Source organism: Engystomops pustulosus, chromosome 1, assembly GCF_040894005.1.
Source record: "Engystomops pustulosus chromosome 1, aEngPut4.maternal, whole genome shotgun sequence".
Taxonomy (NCBI): domain Eukaryota; kingdom Metazoa; phylum Chordata; class Amphibia; order Anura; family Leptodactylidae; genus Engystomops; species Engystomops pustulosus.
In genome coordinates this window covers 178,182,250-178,195,902 of record NC_092411.1, presented here as the reverse complement: position 1 = coordinate 178,195,902, position 13,653 = coordinate 178,182,250, and the positions used below count along the sequence as shown (strand labels likewise).

General features: G+C 39.7%; 1 protein-coding gene across 1 annotated transcript; it reads right to left on the bottom strand.

The window, feature by feature from the left end:
• Positions 1–345: 345 nt before the first annotated feature.
• Positions 346–13,382, bottom strand: ERI1 (exoribonuclease 1). The gene is made up of 7 exons (XM_072113992.1): positions 13,061–13,382; positions 8,019–8,194; positions 7,003–7,207; positions 6,052–6,135; positions 5,278–5,387; positions 3,317–3,431; positions 346–819 (listed from the first exon to the last, which is right to left on the bottom strand). The coding sequence occupies exons 1-7, from the start codon at positions 13,154–13,156 to the stop codon at positions 577–579; spliced, it is 1,029 nt and encodes a 342-aa protein (XP_071970093.1). The 5' UTR covers positions 13,157–13,382; the 3' UTR covers positions 346–576.
• Between the last annotated feature and the right edge of the window lie 271 nt (positions 13,383–13,653).

The following is a 13,653-nucleotide window of genomic DNA, read 5'->3' as shown; positions in this document are numbered from 1 at the left end:
CTAAAATGCATATGCTAGTGATAGCCCTATGCATTTTCAATAGGTCCCCAGCTGTTCTGATACAATATGGGATTTCTGTAGAGGTGCGCAAAATACCTACCATTGCAATTTAACTTGGTTGCTTTGGAAACACAACCTAAGAAGTCAACCACCACTAGGACTGTACAAGCACTGAGTAATAAGCTGGTATGAAAGAAGAGGCAGTGCAATAGTACGAAGAGGTTAAAAAGGACAAACATTACATCAGTGATTTACACGCATCACTTTTTTCCTTTCTATATTGCTCATCAGACAATCACTTTATTGACTATGATGGAACAAACAGACAAAAAAAAAAAAAAAAAAAATTGTTAAAGCCTTCTTTATTTAGCCATGTAAATATTAAAAATAAAAACGTGCACCAAAGCACTACTGGAGCTTTTATTTTGGAAATCAATGAAATAATCCAGACATGATTTATTCCCACTATACAAGCCGTGAGTGTCCGTGGTAAGGGAAATAAAGTAGATATAGGAAATTTTCGTTAAAATACACTTCAAAGTGCTCTAAAAACAAAACAAAAAAAAAAATAAAAGGCTATTTTTTGAATTGAGGATTATGAGGAATTGCAGCCCCTTCCAACGGCAGGGAGCTAGATACATTCATGAGCTGTCCTGTATGCATTCTCTCATTCACACGAAGTTCACAGCCATCTTGTAGCATGCGAATAGCGATCCTTGCAATGTTCTTTGAATCATCTAATCCACAGTGAAGACGACCTTCATATTTTAGGCCCAACTTTTCAAGCATTGTTGTAAGCTTTGTCTGATTTCTTGGAACCTATATAGAAACAGAAAAAGCGATTAGGACACATGGTTAGCAAAACATTTGAGAGAAGAAGTTGTACAGAAGCACAAAAGGTGGGAGCCTACCACTGGGATTAAACAGAGGATTCTGACAGGGTGCAAGGTAAATTATAAACACACATTTATATTGTAATGCAGAAAGACATTTTTATATATGTATATGGGGTGTAATGGGCATCTGCCACAAGGATGAAGGACTGCATGGAAATGAGCCCGAGGGGCTCTGGGCTCCATAGGTGTTAATGGAGCCCCTCAGGCTCATTTGCATACACAGCCTTTTATCCTGGTGATAGATGCCCTTAAAAGGGAGCCTGTCACCAGCAACCTCATTTTCCTGATTGTTCATACTATATACAGGCGGTCCCCTACTTAAGGACACCCGACTTACAGACAACCCATAGTTACAGACAGACCCCTCTGACCTCTGGTGAAGGTTTCTGAATGCTTTACTATAGTCCCAGATTGTAATAATCAGCTGTAAACTGTGTGTATTGAAGCTTTATTGATAATCCTTTGTCCCATTACAGCAAAAAATGTTTAAACCCCAAATTGTCACTGGGGCCAATTTTTTTTGTCTGGATCTACAATTATAAAATATACAGTATCGACTTGCATACAAATTCAACTTAAGAACAAACCTCCGGACCCTATCTTGTACGTAACCCGGGAACTGCCTGTACTGCAATACTACTGTATTGTAGTATATAGCAATTTTTCTGATGATTTCTAATAGCCTGACATACGCAGGTTATTGGAGATAATTATGCCACCCGTCACGGGTGGTGTCGCGGGGGCGGCGATCGGGTTCCATGCTCGGGTTATTTGTGCCAGCATCGACTGTGGCAGTAACAGGCGGGTGTCAGCTTAACTAAAATTTCAAATCAACCCCCTTTCCCTAGAACTGATATAAATATAAATAAACAGCAAAAATCATAACCATAACCGTGTTTTAAGAAAATAGCGCCCAAATTTTAAAAATGTCACTTTTTTGCCATTTTGCAAAATATAAGAAATTCAATAAAAAGGCCAGTCTTTGAAAATGACATCAAGAGTCGCAAAAATATGACACCACCCACAGCTTCCTACAGTATGAAAAAGTTATTAGCGCCAGAAGAAGGCAAAATGAAGAATTTATTTTTTTGTACATGTATGAAAACATTATAAAATCTATACAAATATGGTATCTACAGGATCGTACTAACCTAAAGAATGAAGTAGACACGTCATTTGGGGACGCTCAGTGAAAGCTGTAAAATCCAAGCCCACAAGAGAACGGCGCAAATGCGTTTATCATTTTCACTGCATTCAAAATTTTCCCTGCTTCCCAGTACACGGCATGGAATAATAAATAGTCACTATGAATTGCAATTTGTTACGCAGAAAACAAGCTCAAGCACAGCTCTGTACATAAAAAATAAAGGTTGAAGTGAAAAATATAAACGCAAAAATGAAAAAGGGCCTGGTCCTTAAGGCGTTAATGGGTGTTAAAGTAAGGACTTGCTTTTAAGCCATAGCAGAGTACACTGTATAGTATAGTCACCAGATTGACCCCCTTACTAACAATGCCTGCTGATAAAGGGTTACAAGTCCCAAAATTAGCTGCCAGTGAGGAGCTGCACCTTAGATTTTTTTTTCTGATATGCAAATTGGCTTTTGTGACTCATGTCTGGTGTTTGTGACGCCTCACAGGCTGGAAGTGATCTACACCCCATTATTCTGACTGACAGCTCTGTGTCTCTTCACTGCTCTGCCTCCTTGTACTTAGGGAATGTCTGCTAATATTCAACTACGGACATATACAGCTCTATATACAGATGGGAAACATTGGGTCAATATTTTTCCATGGTGCCTTGTGTTACATTCATGACATGTGACATCATTACGGGTCCTTTAGCCTTTTAATAATAGCAAACCATACACCATGTATGTAAATGAAATCACAGCAGCCTCCATGGAGGATGGAAAGGAGTAGAAGTCCATGGAGGCAGCTGTGACTTCATGTGGTCAGTTACATGCATAGGGTACACAGTTTGCTTTTGTTAAGAGGCTAAAGGACCTGAGTTGATGTCACTCTGGTCACATGACATGAACTATGACAAGTAAAATGGCATCGGGAGTATTAGATGGGAGGGGCCAGCTGAATAGCCCACATCCTCTTTGATGCCAGGTGATAAGACTTAGGGCAGTTCCAAACGGTTGTGCTGAGGCATGGACTGACATCAATGCAGGGAATAGAACATGATTTATTTATTTTTTTTAACTTAATAGCAACACTGAGACTATAATCGGAGTTGTAATAAACACCTTCCCGTTAACTCTTAAAATGCTTGACGCCCAATTCAAAATAATTCTCAAATAAAAGCAGAATACCTTGGTGACAAAGCGTTTAAACACAAATGATAGAAGTACGTCTTAACACATGTATATTTTGCTAGAGTATATATGTTATAAACTGGAAACAGAGTACTAACCTTGTAAAAATTCCCATAACATTTGCGAATATTAATCCATTTCTTTGCAAAACGTGGGTATTTTATATGACTGACATTACACTGCATATTTAAGAATTTGCTCATATCCCATGACCTGCAAACATTGAAAATAACAGTTAATTATGCATGTGCACATCAATAATCCTATACAATAAAAACAAATTTGCCACTTATCTTTCAATAGGGAAAAAAAATAGTAGCAAGATCAACTATGTCCTATTTATTGACAGGAGGCAGGGAGTAAGATGCATGGTTGTCTAAACTATGCTTTATATATTATGTAAGCCATTAATAACCTACCCACAGGATTGTGGATAAATGTGTGATCCAGGTGTCCAACCACTGGGTCCTTAACGGTCAGCAAAACTGATATAATACCAAGGACTTCAGACATTGGCCTTCCTGTAAACCATCCTGTAAGCCCTTCAGTAGTCAATGGACTTTTAAACACTTCTAAATCCTAAAAGTCCTATGCACTCTAGGGATGCTTGTGTCCTTGTGGTAGCACCTCCAGTTCTAAGACATTTATTCTCTATCCTGTGGAAAGAGGATAAATTATCTTTCTTCAAAACCACTTTAAATAATGAAACAACGCCAAAAACGACACTATTTTGTAACACATAATAGTGTGAGTGAAAAGTGATCAAAAAGGTTGTACAGTCCCCAAAATGGTAGCAATTAAAAAGTCCTCCAATCACACTGAACAGAGGGCTGTAAACCATGTATGAAAGAGTGATTGAACCCAAAATATTGCCAAAGAAAGTCTTATTTCTTTCTACAACAGATTAAAAAAAACTCTTTATAAAAGATGGTATCACTGTGATCGTACCAACCCAAAGAATAAAAGGGGAGGTTTCATTTGGAGAGCATAGTGAAAGAACAAAATGGGTTTTTTTCCATCAATTGCACTCCATTTAGATGTTTTTTTTTCAGGTTCCCAGTACACGGCACGTAATATAAAATAGAATAACTAGAAAGTACTGTTTTTATGAAGAAAAAAGCCCTCATACAGCTCCGTACATGAGAATAAGAAAAAAATTTTTTTTAAAAGTGGGGAATGAAAAATGGAAACGCAGTGATGAAAAATAGCCGCATTCTTAATACCTTAACGACTTGGCCCTTTTTAGTTGTTTCACATTCATTTTTCACTCACCACCTTAAAAATCTATAACTTTTTTTTTTATCTTTCCACATAAAGAGCTCTGTGATGGCATATTTTATGCATAACAAATTGCACTTCATAGTGACTATTCAATATTCCATGCCGTGTACTGGGAAAAAAAATTGCAGTGAAAAACACTTTCATTCTTTGATGTACTGAGCTGTGGGCGGTGTCATTTTTTTTTTTTTTCGGCTTCTGATGTTTTCATTGCTATAAATTTTAGGACTGTGCAACCTTTTGATCACTTTTTATAGATTTTATACATTTCAAAATAGCAAAAAAAAGTGTCATTTTCGACTTTGGCGCTATTTTCCATTACGGGGTTAAACGCAGTGAAAAAACGTTATTATATTTTGATAGATTAGGTATCGCTGTGTTCGAAAATGCCCAATCTGTTTATGATTTTTACTGTTTATTAATATGTATATCAGTTCTAGGAAAAGGGGGGTGGATTTGAGTTTTTAGGTTGTTTTTTTATTATAATTTCTTTTTAATTTTTACTTTTTTCCTTTTGGTTGTCTGATCGATCCTATCATATACTGCCATACTACAGTATTAAGCACATTGTAATGAATGGGTTAAAACGAGACAGCCTTGGGTCTTCGTGAGACCTGAGGCTGTCATGGCGATGGATCACTGCTCCCTGATGACGTCATGGGGAGCGACGATCGGCGGCAACATGGGAAGGGATTAAAGGGACAAGAATAAAGACATATGATCAGGGGTACAGAGGCAATGAAATTATGCATTATTTAATCCAGAAAATTGAATTGCTTACCCATCGGTCAGGATAGCATACTTGAACTTTGTACCCAGTTCCTTTTCTCTCATCCAGTCAACTACACTCTGGAGCACCACAGGAAACGTGTCAGCCTTATCAACAAGTTCCTAAGGCGAAAAAAAAACAACTACTAACATGTGAGTTTTTTCGATTATTTCTATTCTCACATGTTTTATTACTTTTTCACTGGGGCCCAAGAGGCATTTTCTCTTAAAATGCTCCTGCAAAAAAGGACCAGACATTAGGCTGCCTGATCACTTGCGGAAGCTCCTAAATATGCTATGATGTAGGCATTAGGGACCCAGACCGCCCGCCGTAAATACACTGAGGGCTGTCCAGAAGCAGGTAATATTGATGCCTATATATTTTTATATACATATATAAACGCTGCAAACATGTAATTGAGGGAACTAAACAATAACTATGAAGAAAATGATAGCCCACAAACAGTACAGTTATGTAATATGTACATCCCAGGAGGTCTTTTTAACATCTTTCTAGGTTGCAGCATGAATGAAAAATAATCATTTATAGGGCTGGAACACGAAATGCATGGACTGGGCAGATCAAACTGACTGCATTGTACAAAATAATAAAAGATGATTTTTCATTCATGCTGCAAGCTAGAAATGTTATAAAAAGACCTCCATGGATGTACATATTACTGAAAAGGCACAGTTTGTGGTCTTGGGGAGTTAGTGTGGTGACAAGTTCCCTTTAAACGCACTTTTTATAACTGCAGCTGAAAAATTGGGCATTTCTAACGCTTACCTGAGTTATTCCAGTAAGATTAATGCAGAACTCTGAAAGCTTTGGCTTTAATTCGGGTCGTACATAACGCTGGAAAGTCTCCTCCTTTGAAGAGAAAGTGGAAGGTCAAAGCCTCTGAACAACAGGTAAGATGCGATTTCTTTTCTTAATGAGAAAAAAAAAAACCAAAAAAAAAAAAAAAAAAAAGACACCCCACAATCTCTCAGCATTTACGTAGATGGATGTAGAAGGCAAAGTTTGCATCTTAGTTAGTCAGGTTATGTTACCCCTTACATTACCAAATACAAGCAGTCCCCTAAGAAAAGCAGACTTGCAGACAGCCCCTGGATACAAATGGACCTCTGCTCCCTGGTGAGTCGCATGTCATTTTACTGGCATCACAACTTGGTAGCATTACAGCGGGTACGGATGTCCACAAGGTAACAGAAAGGTCAATGGGGCAGATTTATGAAAAGTGTCCCAAGGTTAGACAGTGCACTGAATGATAAATCTGTCCTAGTATAAGACTGTCTAGTTTTATTTTCAAGTATTCACACATTTCCACTTACCAAATTACAATTTGAGTGTAAACACTAGAGAAAATAAATGCTTTTCATTGCATTTCCATCATGTTTAGTTAACACAATAAAACACAATGTTACCTCACTATTCACTGGTGAAGCCTTTGGATTTGGTTTCATTACAAACAAAACACCAGGTGTGAATGCTGCCTAACATACGTGAACTGAGCATGAGCTGACAGAAAACTTTTAGATAAGAGCCTGATACCTGGACCTCTTGGATTGCTGAAGGCCTTATGCTTCTAATAATTTCTCAATACTACTGCCCAAGTGAAATAAACCCTTTAAGTATTTGAAGGCATATAAAGGTACAGTGGTGAACCACAATCCATTATATCTGTGGTGTTCTGAGTAATAAAAGTTCTAGCAAATCATGTGAAAACAAACTTACAATATCCATTGTCCTTGTATTGACCAAGACAATGGGGAACTCTATGATTTCATGAATGTAATCCGGTGTATTGCCTTCCTCACAGGTGGCTTCAAAGTCAATTACACAAATGTAGTCATAGTAAGCTTCAAAGTCATTGGGTTGCTTTAATTTCTGCTTTTTGTAGTAATTTTTCAGGCGTTTCTTCAGAACATCCTTCACCCCTCTATGTCGCGGAAGAAAAGAGAAAAAGGTCATACCAGCACTAATGTAATGGAATCCCATCTATAAGACAGTTAGTTTTCCCCTAGCAGAATCATTACAGAATGCCTGCTGTGGAGACTGGAAATCGCTTCTGACCATAGATATGAAAAGTCATTTAAGGTGGAACTGCAACAGCATGTATGGGATTTGTATCCTATCCACTTGGCCATCATTGTAAAATGCTCGGGGTTAGTGATTATGCCCAGTGTGTCCCTGTCTTTACAGTTACATTTGGCCCATTTAAATTTTGTGTGAAATTTTACTAGCAAGGCATTGTATGCATTTTGGTTAAAAGGTTTAGAGACCCTTTCAAATAATGTTACATTTGGCACCGTTACATTAACCACACATTTTATAGAACAATCAACAACAATCTGTTTATAACAGAATTCTGCCATAATTTGCACAAAGAAAAAAAAAACCTAAAACCTGCAGCACACGTAAGGATTTTAGGATTGTCGAGGGAGTGCAAGAACCCCCCCCCCCCCAAAAAAAAACCCCCCCCAAAATCTGGCAAATATTTCTGACGCAAACTACGCCAACTAATAGACATGTCTGACATTCTTCTGTGGTACAAGCATCAATAAAGCATTGTTAAAAAAAAAAAAAAAAAAAAACACACAACATGTATCAGCATGAGACATGTAATTAATTTGATGCAGTACATGACTATGTCTAACCATTACACATGTTTGATAAATTTGCTCCTATATGTTCCCAATATGACGACTGTGGTAGAGCAAGACAGAAACCACCAGACTAATTTGCTTTACCTGGTGTCCAACTTTAATTCTGTAAGTTTAGCCTTCAGTTCATCTTTACCCATTCTATTTATACATCCATTGGCAAAAGCGATTTCTTTGTAGACTGGATCACTGAAGTCACCGGCACTAGGTTTAGTAGGATGAATACCTTTGTCTTCCTGCCCTCCAGATACCATTCTCTTCACCTAAAAAGTTCACAATTTAACTATTAGTATGTTAAAGAAGTTAAACTTTTCAGCCCTTTTTTGGGAACTGAACAAAACCAAGCCACACAAGAAAACAAACAAACCAAAAAAAAAAAACACATCTCCATCCAAAAGTACCATATATACTGGAGTATAAGCTAGTTTTTCAGCACATAAAAATGTGCTGAAAACTCAAACTCTGCTTATACTCGAGTAAAAAAAAATATAAATCAAAACTTTCCGGCTTCCCCCGCTGCTGGCTATATACTGGGGGGCAGGTGCTGGCTATATACTATGGGGCAGAGTGCGGCAGGCTGTATAATGGGGAGGCTGTGACCAATGCATTTCCTGCCCTCGGCATATACTCGTGTCAATAGGTTTTCCCAGGTTTTTGTGGTAAAATTAGGGGCTTCGGCTTATACTTGGGTCGGCTTATACTCGTGTATATACGTTAATTCAAATACACAGCAATAAAAGCTCCATGCATCTTTGAATGCCTTAAAATGTGGGAACAAATCTCCACAAGGCAGCTCTGTGAAAATTATGTGGGAAGAAACACCACAACAGGACGGCACATGGTTTGTATAATTAAACATTTTTCTACAGATTATGAAAGCATTTTGGAACATGGGGCTCATAACATTACATAACCATCTTGTCCAGGGGCTGGTGGGGGGAGATAAGTGACTAAGGTTATGTTAGAGACTCAATGTTCAGCTGTTATATGGAGAGATGCATACATTGTACACACAATATGAATTTACAGTAGTTACGCGAATAACTTGTTATAGCATGCATTAGAGAAGAAAACAGACAAAATACCCCAAAGCAGGAGAAGATGGACCTCAAATTACTATGAAGACCTATTACACTAGTAACATAGAAACAGGTAACACCGATTCATAAACTTAGGTCGAGACTAGGTAGAGTAAAAGGCAAAGGCATCTTTGCAACCAAAGAAAACTAGGCAATGTGCTCTAGCGAAAGGAGGAGAAGTGAGAAGATCTCTGGCACATGGAGACGGAAAGTGATGTCACCCCTGTTACCCTTCCCCCATGTCTGTGTGTAATGTATAGTATAGTAAAGCACTGTGCTTGTATGAGACAGACAACAGCTACACAAATAGTGTATAGGAGTAACAGCATGTCAAGCATATGTATAGGAGTATTTCATACACACAGGCTGCAGTGGGTGTGGCCGCCAGAACCAGGAAGCAAATAGAGGAGCCAGCACCAGGAGTGTCACATCATTATGCAGGCTGTCAGTCAAGCACTGTCCACTCATGAATAAGCTAGACAGCTGAATATAATGATTCATTGGACACATCTCAGGTCATTTGCACACACTTTTAGGACCTGGTTTTAAAGGCATTTAGAGGGACAATGTAGGGACAGGGGGAATGCTTTCTAATAACAGTTTATGAAAACATATGTATTTGTGGGTGGTTAATTTGCCTGACAGGTTCTCTTTAAAGTCAAGAAAGCCTATTCCTCCTTGTTTCTTTCACTTAAAGGACACCTGTCATCAGGTCTGTGTCACTAGTCCTGTCACCTCTACCTGTTGGAGCAGCTCACAAGGATCCCATCCCAGCCTTTATCTAGTTATTTCATACATTAATCATTGTAAAATCATCTATTTTTTATCATGTGAATGAGGCTGGTCACATGGTCAGAGGCAGTGATGTCACCCCTGTTACCCCTCCCCTCTCCTCCCCCTGCTCATGTCTGTGTGTAATGTATAGTAAAGCATGGCTAGTGTGTGTTGCATCTGCTGACATGCTGCATCCTCCTAATATACAGGTGAGAGACACAGACAGCAGCTACACATGAATCTGACATGTTCTGCTGTAATATGGCTGCCTGGAGCTGCTGTATCTCTCCTGTACACACACACACAGGCTGCAGGGGGCGCCAGCACCAGGAAGTACATCATTATACAGCCTCATTATACAGGCTGTCAGTCATGCACTGGGGGTGTGGCTGTGCCTCCCACTCATGAATAAGGTGGACAGCTTGAATATGCTAATGCTTCATTGGACATTTCACAGGTCATTTGCATACAGCTTTAGGACCTCATTGCTTAGGTTTACAGGCATGTAGAGGGACAATGAAGGGATAGAGGCAATGCTCTCTAATGGCAGTTTATGAAGATATATTTAGTTTAGGGGGGTTATTTTGCATGACGGGTTCTCTTTAATTAGAGTTGATCAGGAAATTCTGGGTGGGGTGGAACAGTGGGTTGGAGGTCCAAATGAGTTTATTGAACGTAAACTTCAGCTTCTGGAAAAAGATGAGGCGTTTAAAGTGGCATGTTTAAACCCAGTTTTTTGTCATGGACAGTTATCAGCAACAGGATCTCCATGATGTCCTATATCCTAAGATAGTGATGGCGAACCTATGGCACGGGTGCCAGAGGTGGCACTCCGAGCCCTTTCTGTGAGCACTCAGGCCATCACCAGAAAGGACTTCAGGTATCTTTCTGCAGTCCCAGAGAGCCCAGGCTGAGCTTCTTTAAAGTGACAGCGCTACCAGGGACTACTGGAGGAGTGGGAAGGTGTGGACAGATGTGGATTATCATTGTAGCTCCTGCTCCAGCCCTGACAATTCTTTCTGTATTGGGGATCCTTGAGGGAAGCTACATTGATCATCCAAATGTATTGGGGGAGATCGAGGGTTCGACTAAAACAGGAGTTTTTATGTAAGAATAAGGATAGGGGTGGGGTTTCTCTCCCATCCGTATTTCACTATTTTGTTTCATCACAATTACAATTTATAGGAGAAAATAGAAAAGCAAGAATTTTTAGGGAGTTCTTAGATAGAACTGAATACACTGGGGATAATATATTTTCACTTTTGGAATCAGGTATATTAAAGAAAAAGGCCAATAATTTGCCAATCATGGAATTGCTTCATAACACATGGAAATGGTTTAGGGTTTGTTTCGGAATTCAGGGTTCAACAGTATTTTCACCAATATGGCACAATGAGCATGTAGCAGAATTAAAGAAAATAGTGGATTCACAATTTTGGGAAAAAAGAGGGGTAAGATACATATGTGATTTATTTTATGAGGGTCTATTAATACATTTTGAAAATTTGTTACAAAGTTCTCATCTAAAAGAACACGATTATTTCAGATTTATGCAAGTGAAACATGCAGTAAGAGCAGAAACGAATAAGGAATATCTAAAAGTTGGGACATGCCCCCTAATGACCTCAATTTTTACGCTGGACAAAGCACCAAAAAACCTGTCCAGTATATATAAAGGGGTAATGGAAGAAGTAGAAAAGATGCTAACGCACCCCAGTCAAAAGAAATGGGCTAAGGTGTGTGGATCACTTGGGGATGAACAATGGGTCTCCATTTACAGAAATGTAAAGTATGTCTCTAAGAACTGGAACCACAGAGTGACCCAATTAAACATCTTGTACAGATTATATTACTCCCCAGATATGTTACATAAAGCCAAACTCAGGGAAGACTCGAGGGCCGACATCTTTCACATTCTATGGAACTGCATTAGGGCCAGACAATTTTGGATCGAGGTTTATGAGTATATATCCACTAGATTGAAGATCAATTTGGTGTTCAATGTCGCGGTGGCTATCCTGGGTCTTGTTCCCTCACTGGGGATTCCATGGGGAAAAACCCAATTAATTCACAAATTATTGTTCAATGGGAGGCTAGTTCTTGTTAAGCATTGGAAGGGGAAAAAAAGCTTGAATATCACAGACTGGCTTGACTCAGTTGAAAGACTGAAGCATTATGAAATAACCCCCATGGGATATAGTGATACTACAAGAGGTAATTTAAACAATAGAATAGAACCCAATTGTTGGTCGGAGTGGGTTACAAGGTAGATACATCTAAGCAAGTGGTGCGATGGTCCCCTATTGGAGCCGGAGGCCCAGTTCGAGATATCTATATGGGAGGTTTTTTCCGTATCCCCCCCCCCCCCCCCACCTCTGCCAGGGTGGGGAGGGGGGGAATGGGGGAGGGAAGGGCAAAGAAAAGAAAGGGAATAGAAAAGAGAAGAGGGAAAAATTTTCTTGAAGATTTGTTATATGACGTATTCGGTGTGGTTCTCTTCTTCCCGTGTATGGGTTCAATATATGTATTTTAAACTTTGTATATCATATGTAGTTTGGTAATAAAATAATTAAAAATTAAAAAGAAAAATCAGCCAAATGTCTCCGATTTTCTGCTTTATTGGTGTCCTCAGGGTGCTGATATGAGTCAAAGCTGTGACGCATAAATCACTAATTAAATTTCTGTGTTGGGACTTTGTGATAAATAAGTGGGTCTTGGTTGTAGTTTGGGCACTCGGTCTCTAAAAGGTTAGCTATCAGTGTCCTAGGAGATTTAGCATTATGCAGAAATTTAAATGTTTCAAATCACTCATCCTGGACTAGGCATCAGAAGGCGACAGCTCAACTTCACTCTTCCCCACCCTGTAACTTCTTAAAGGACACCTGAATACAGAATGCCTTTATTTTTATAAAGCTAAACATCCAAGAACATAATTGGACATCACTGTGAGGTAGTTAAATGTTTGTCGGTCTAGCCTGCTGACCACTTTCCTGCAGACAGGCTGTGGATTTCTCATATTAAACATGAGAATATTCCTCTGAATGCAATTTACCAGAGGGTTTAACCATCCAAGGTTCAGGATAGTGTTACGGTAGACATTAGCCCTGATACAACTTTCCTGTCCTGCAGAAAACAAGCCCTCATAAGTCTCCATAAATGACAAAGGCTCTGGTACTGAAGGGCATAGTATACAATGTACTGCCCCATAACATAAGCCTCCTCTGACTGTAGTGTGAGGCCATGGCCATTATAGCGAGTGACCCGCCGTGTCCTCACCCCTGCAGAGAGCTCCACGTTCTTTATGCTCCCGCACAGCTCTTCCTCCTGGCAGCCGGTGTTCTGCAGGGGCCTGTTCTCCTTCTGCTCCTCCATCCCGTCCCTCTGTCTCTATAGGAGGCTCCGGTGGTTACTCCCGGTTCACAGACATATGACCGGCAGGGACACGTCACGTGGAGGAGAGGGAGGTGTCATAAGGGTTTCTCTACACCGTGGCCATAAGTTATAGCAACCGCAGCAGAGACTAAGTTCTACGGTCCCCCATAGACACACAGGTGACTCGTCTATCCCGCGTCTGGTGAGGCTCTGACGCACTTCCGATATACGGTGCGCCTGCGCTCACTACTGCGATCCCTGCTGGCCGCATGGGGGCGCCAGCATACTGATGATTGAATGCAGACATAACGCTATTGTTACATGCAGTGTGTGCAGTATCTTATGTCTCCTATCTAAGCATATTTAGGGACACGCAAGGAAATGATGGGAGACATCTGCATATAAGTGTCAATAACTCATCCAAAATCTACTCAAGAGCTTAGCTGGTTCCCATCCTTCCATGTTGTAACATAAAACATGTATCATGTATCATGGTT

Coding starts and splice junctions, on each gene's coding strand:
- ERI1 (XM_072113992.1), bottom strand. CDS start 13,156: ATGGAGGAGCAGAAGGAGAACAGGCCCCTGCAGAACACCGGCTGCCAG. Junction 7,208..8,018: donor GAATTAAAGTTGGACACCAG/GTAAAGCAAATT, acceptor TCCGCGACATAG/AGGGGTGAAGGATGTTCTGA. Junction 3,432..5,277: donor TATGCTATCCTGACCGATGG/GTAAGCAATTCA, acceptor CAATGTTTGCAG/GTCATGGGATATGAGCAAAT.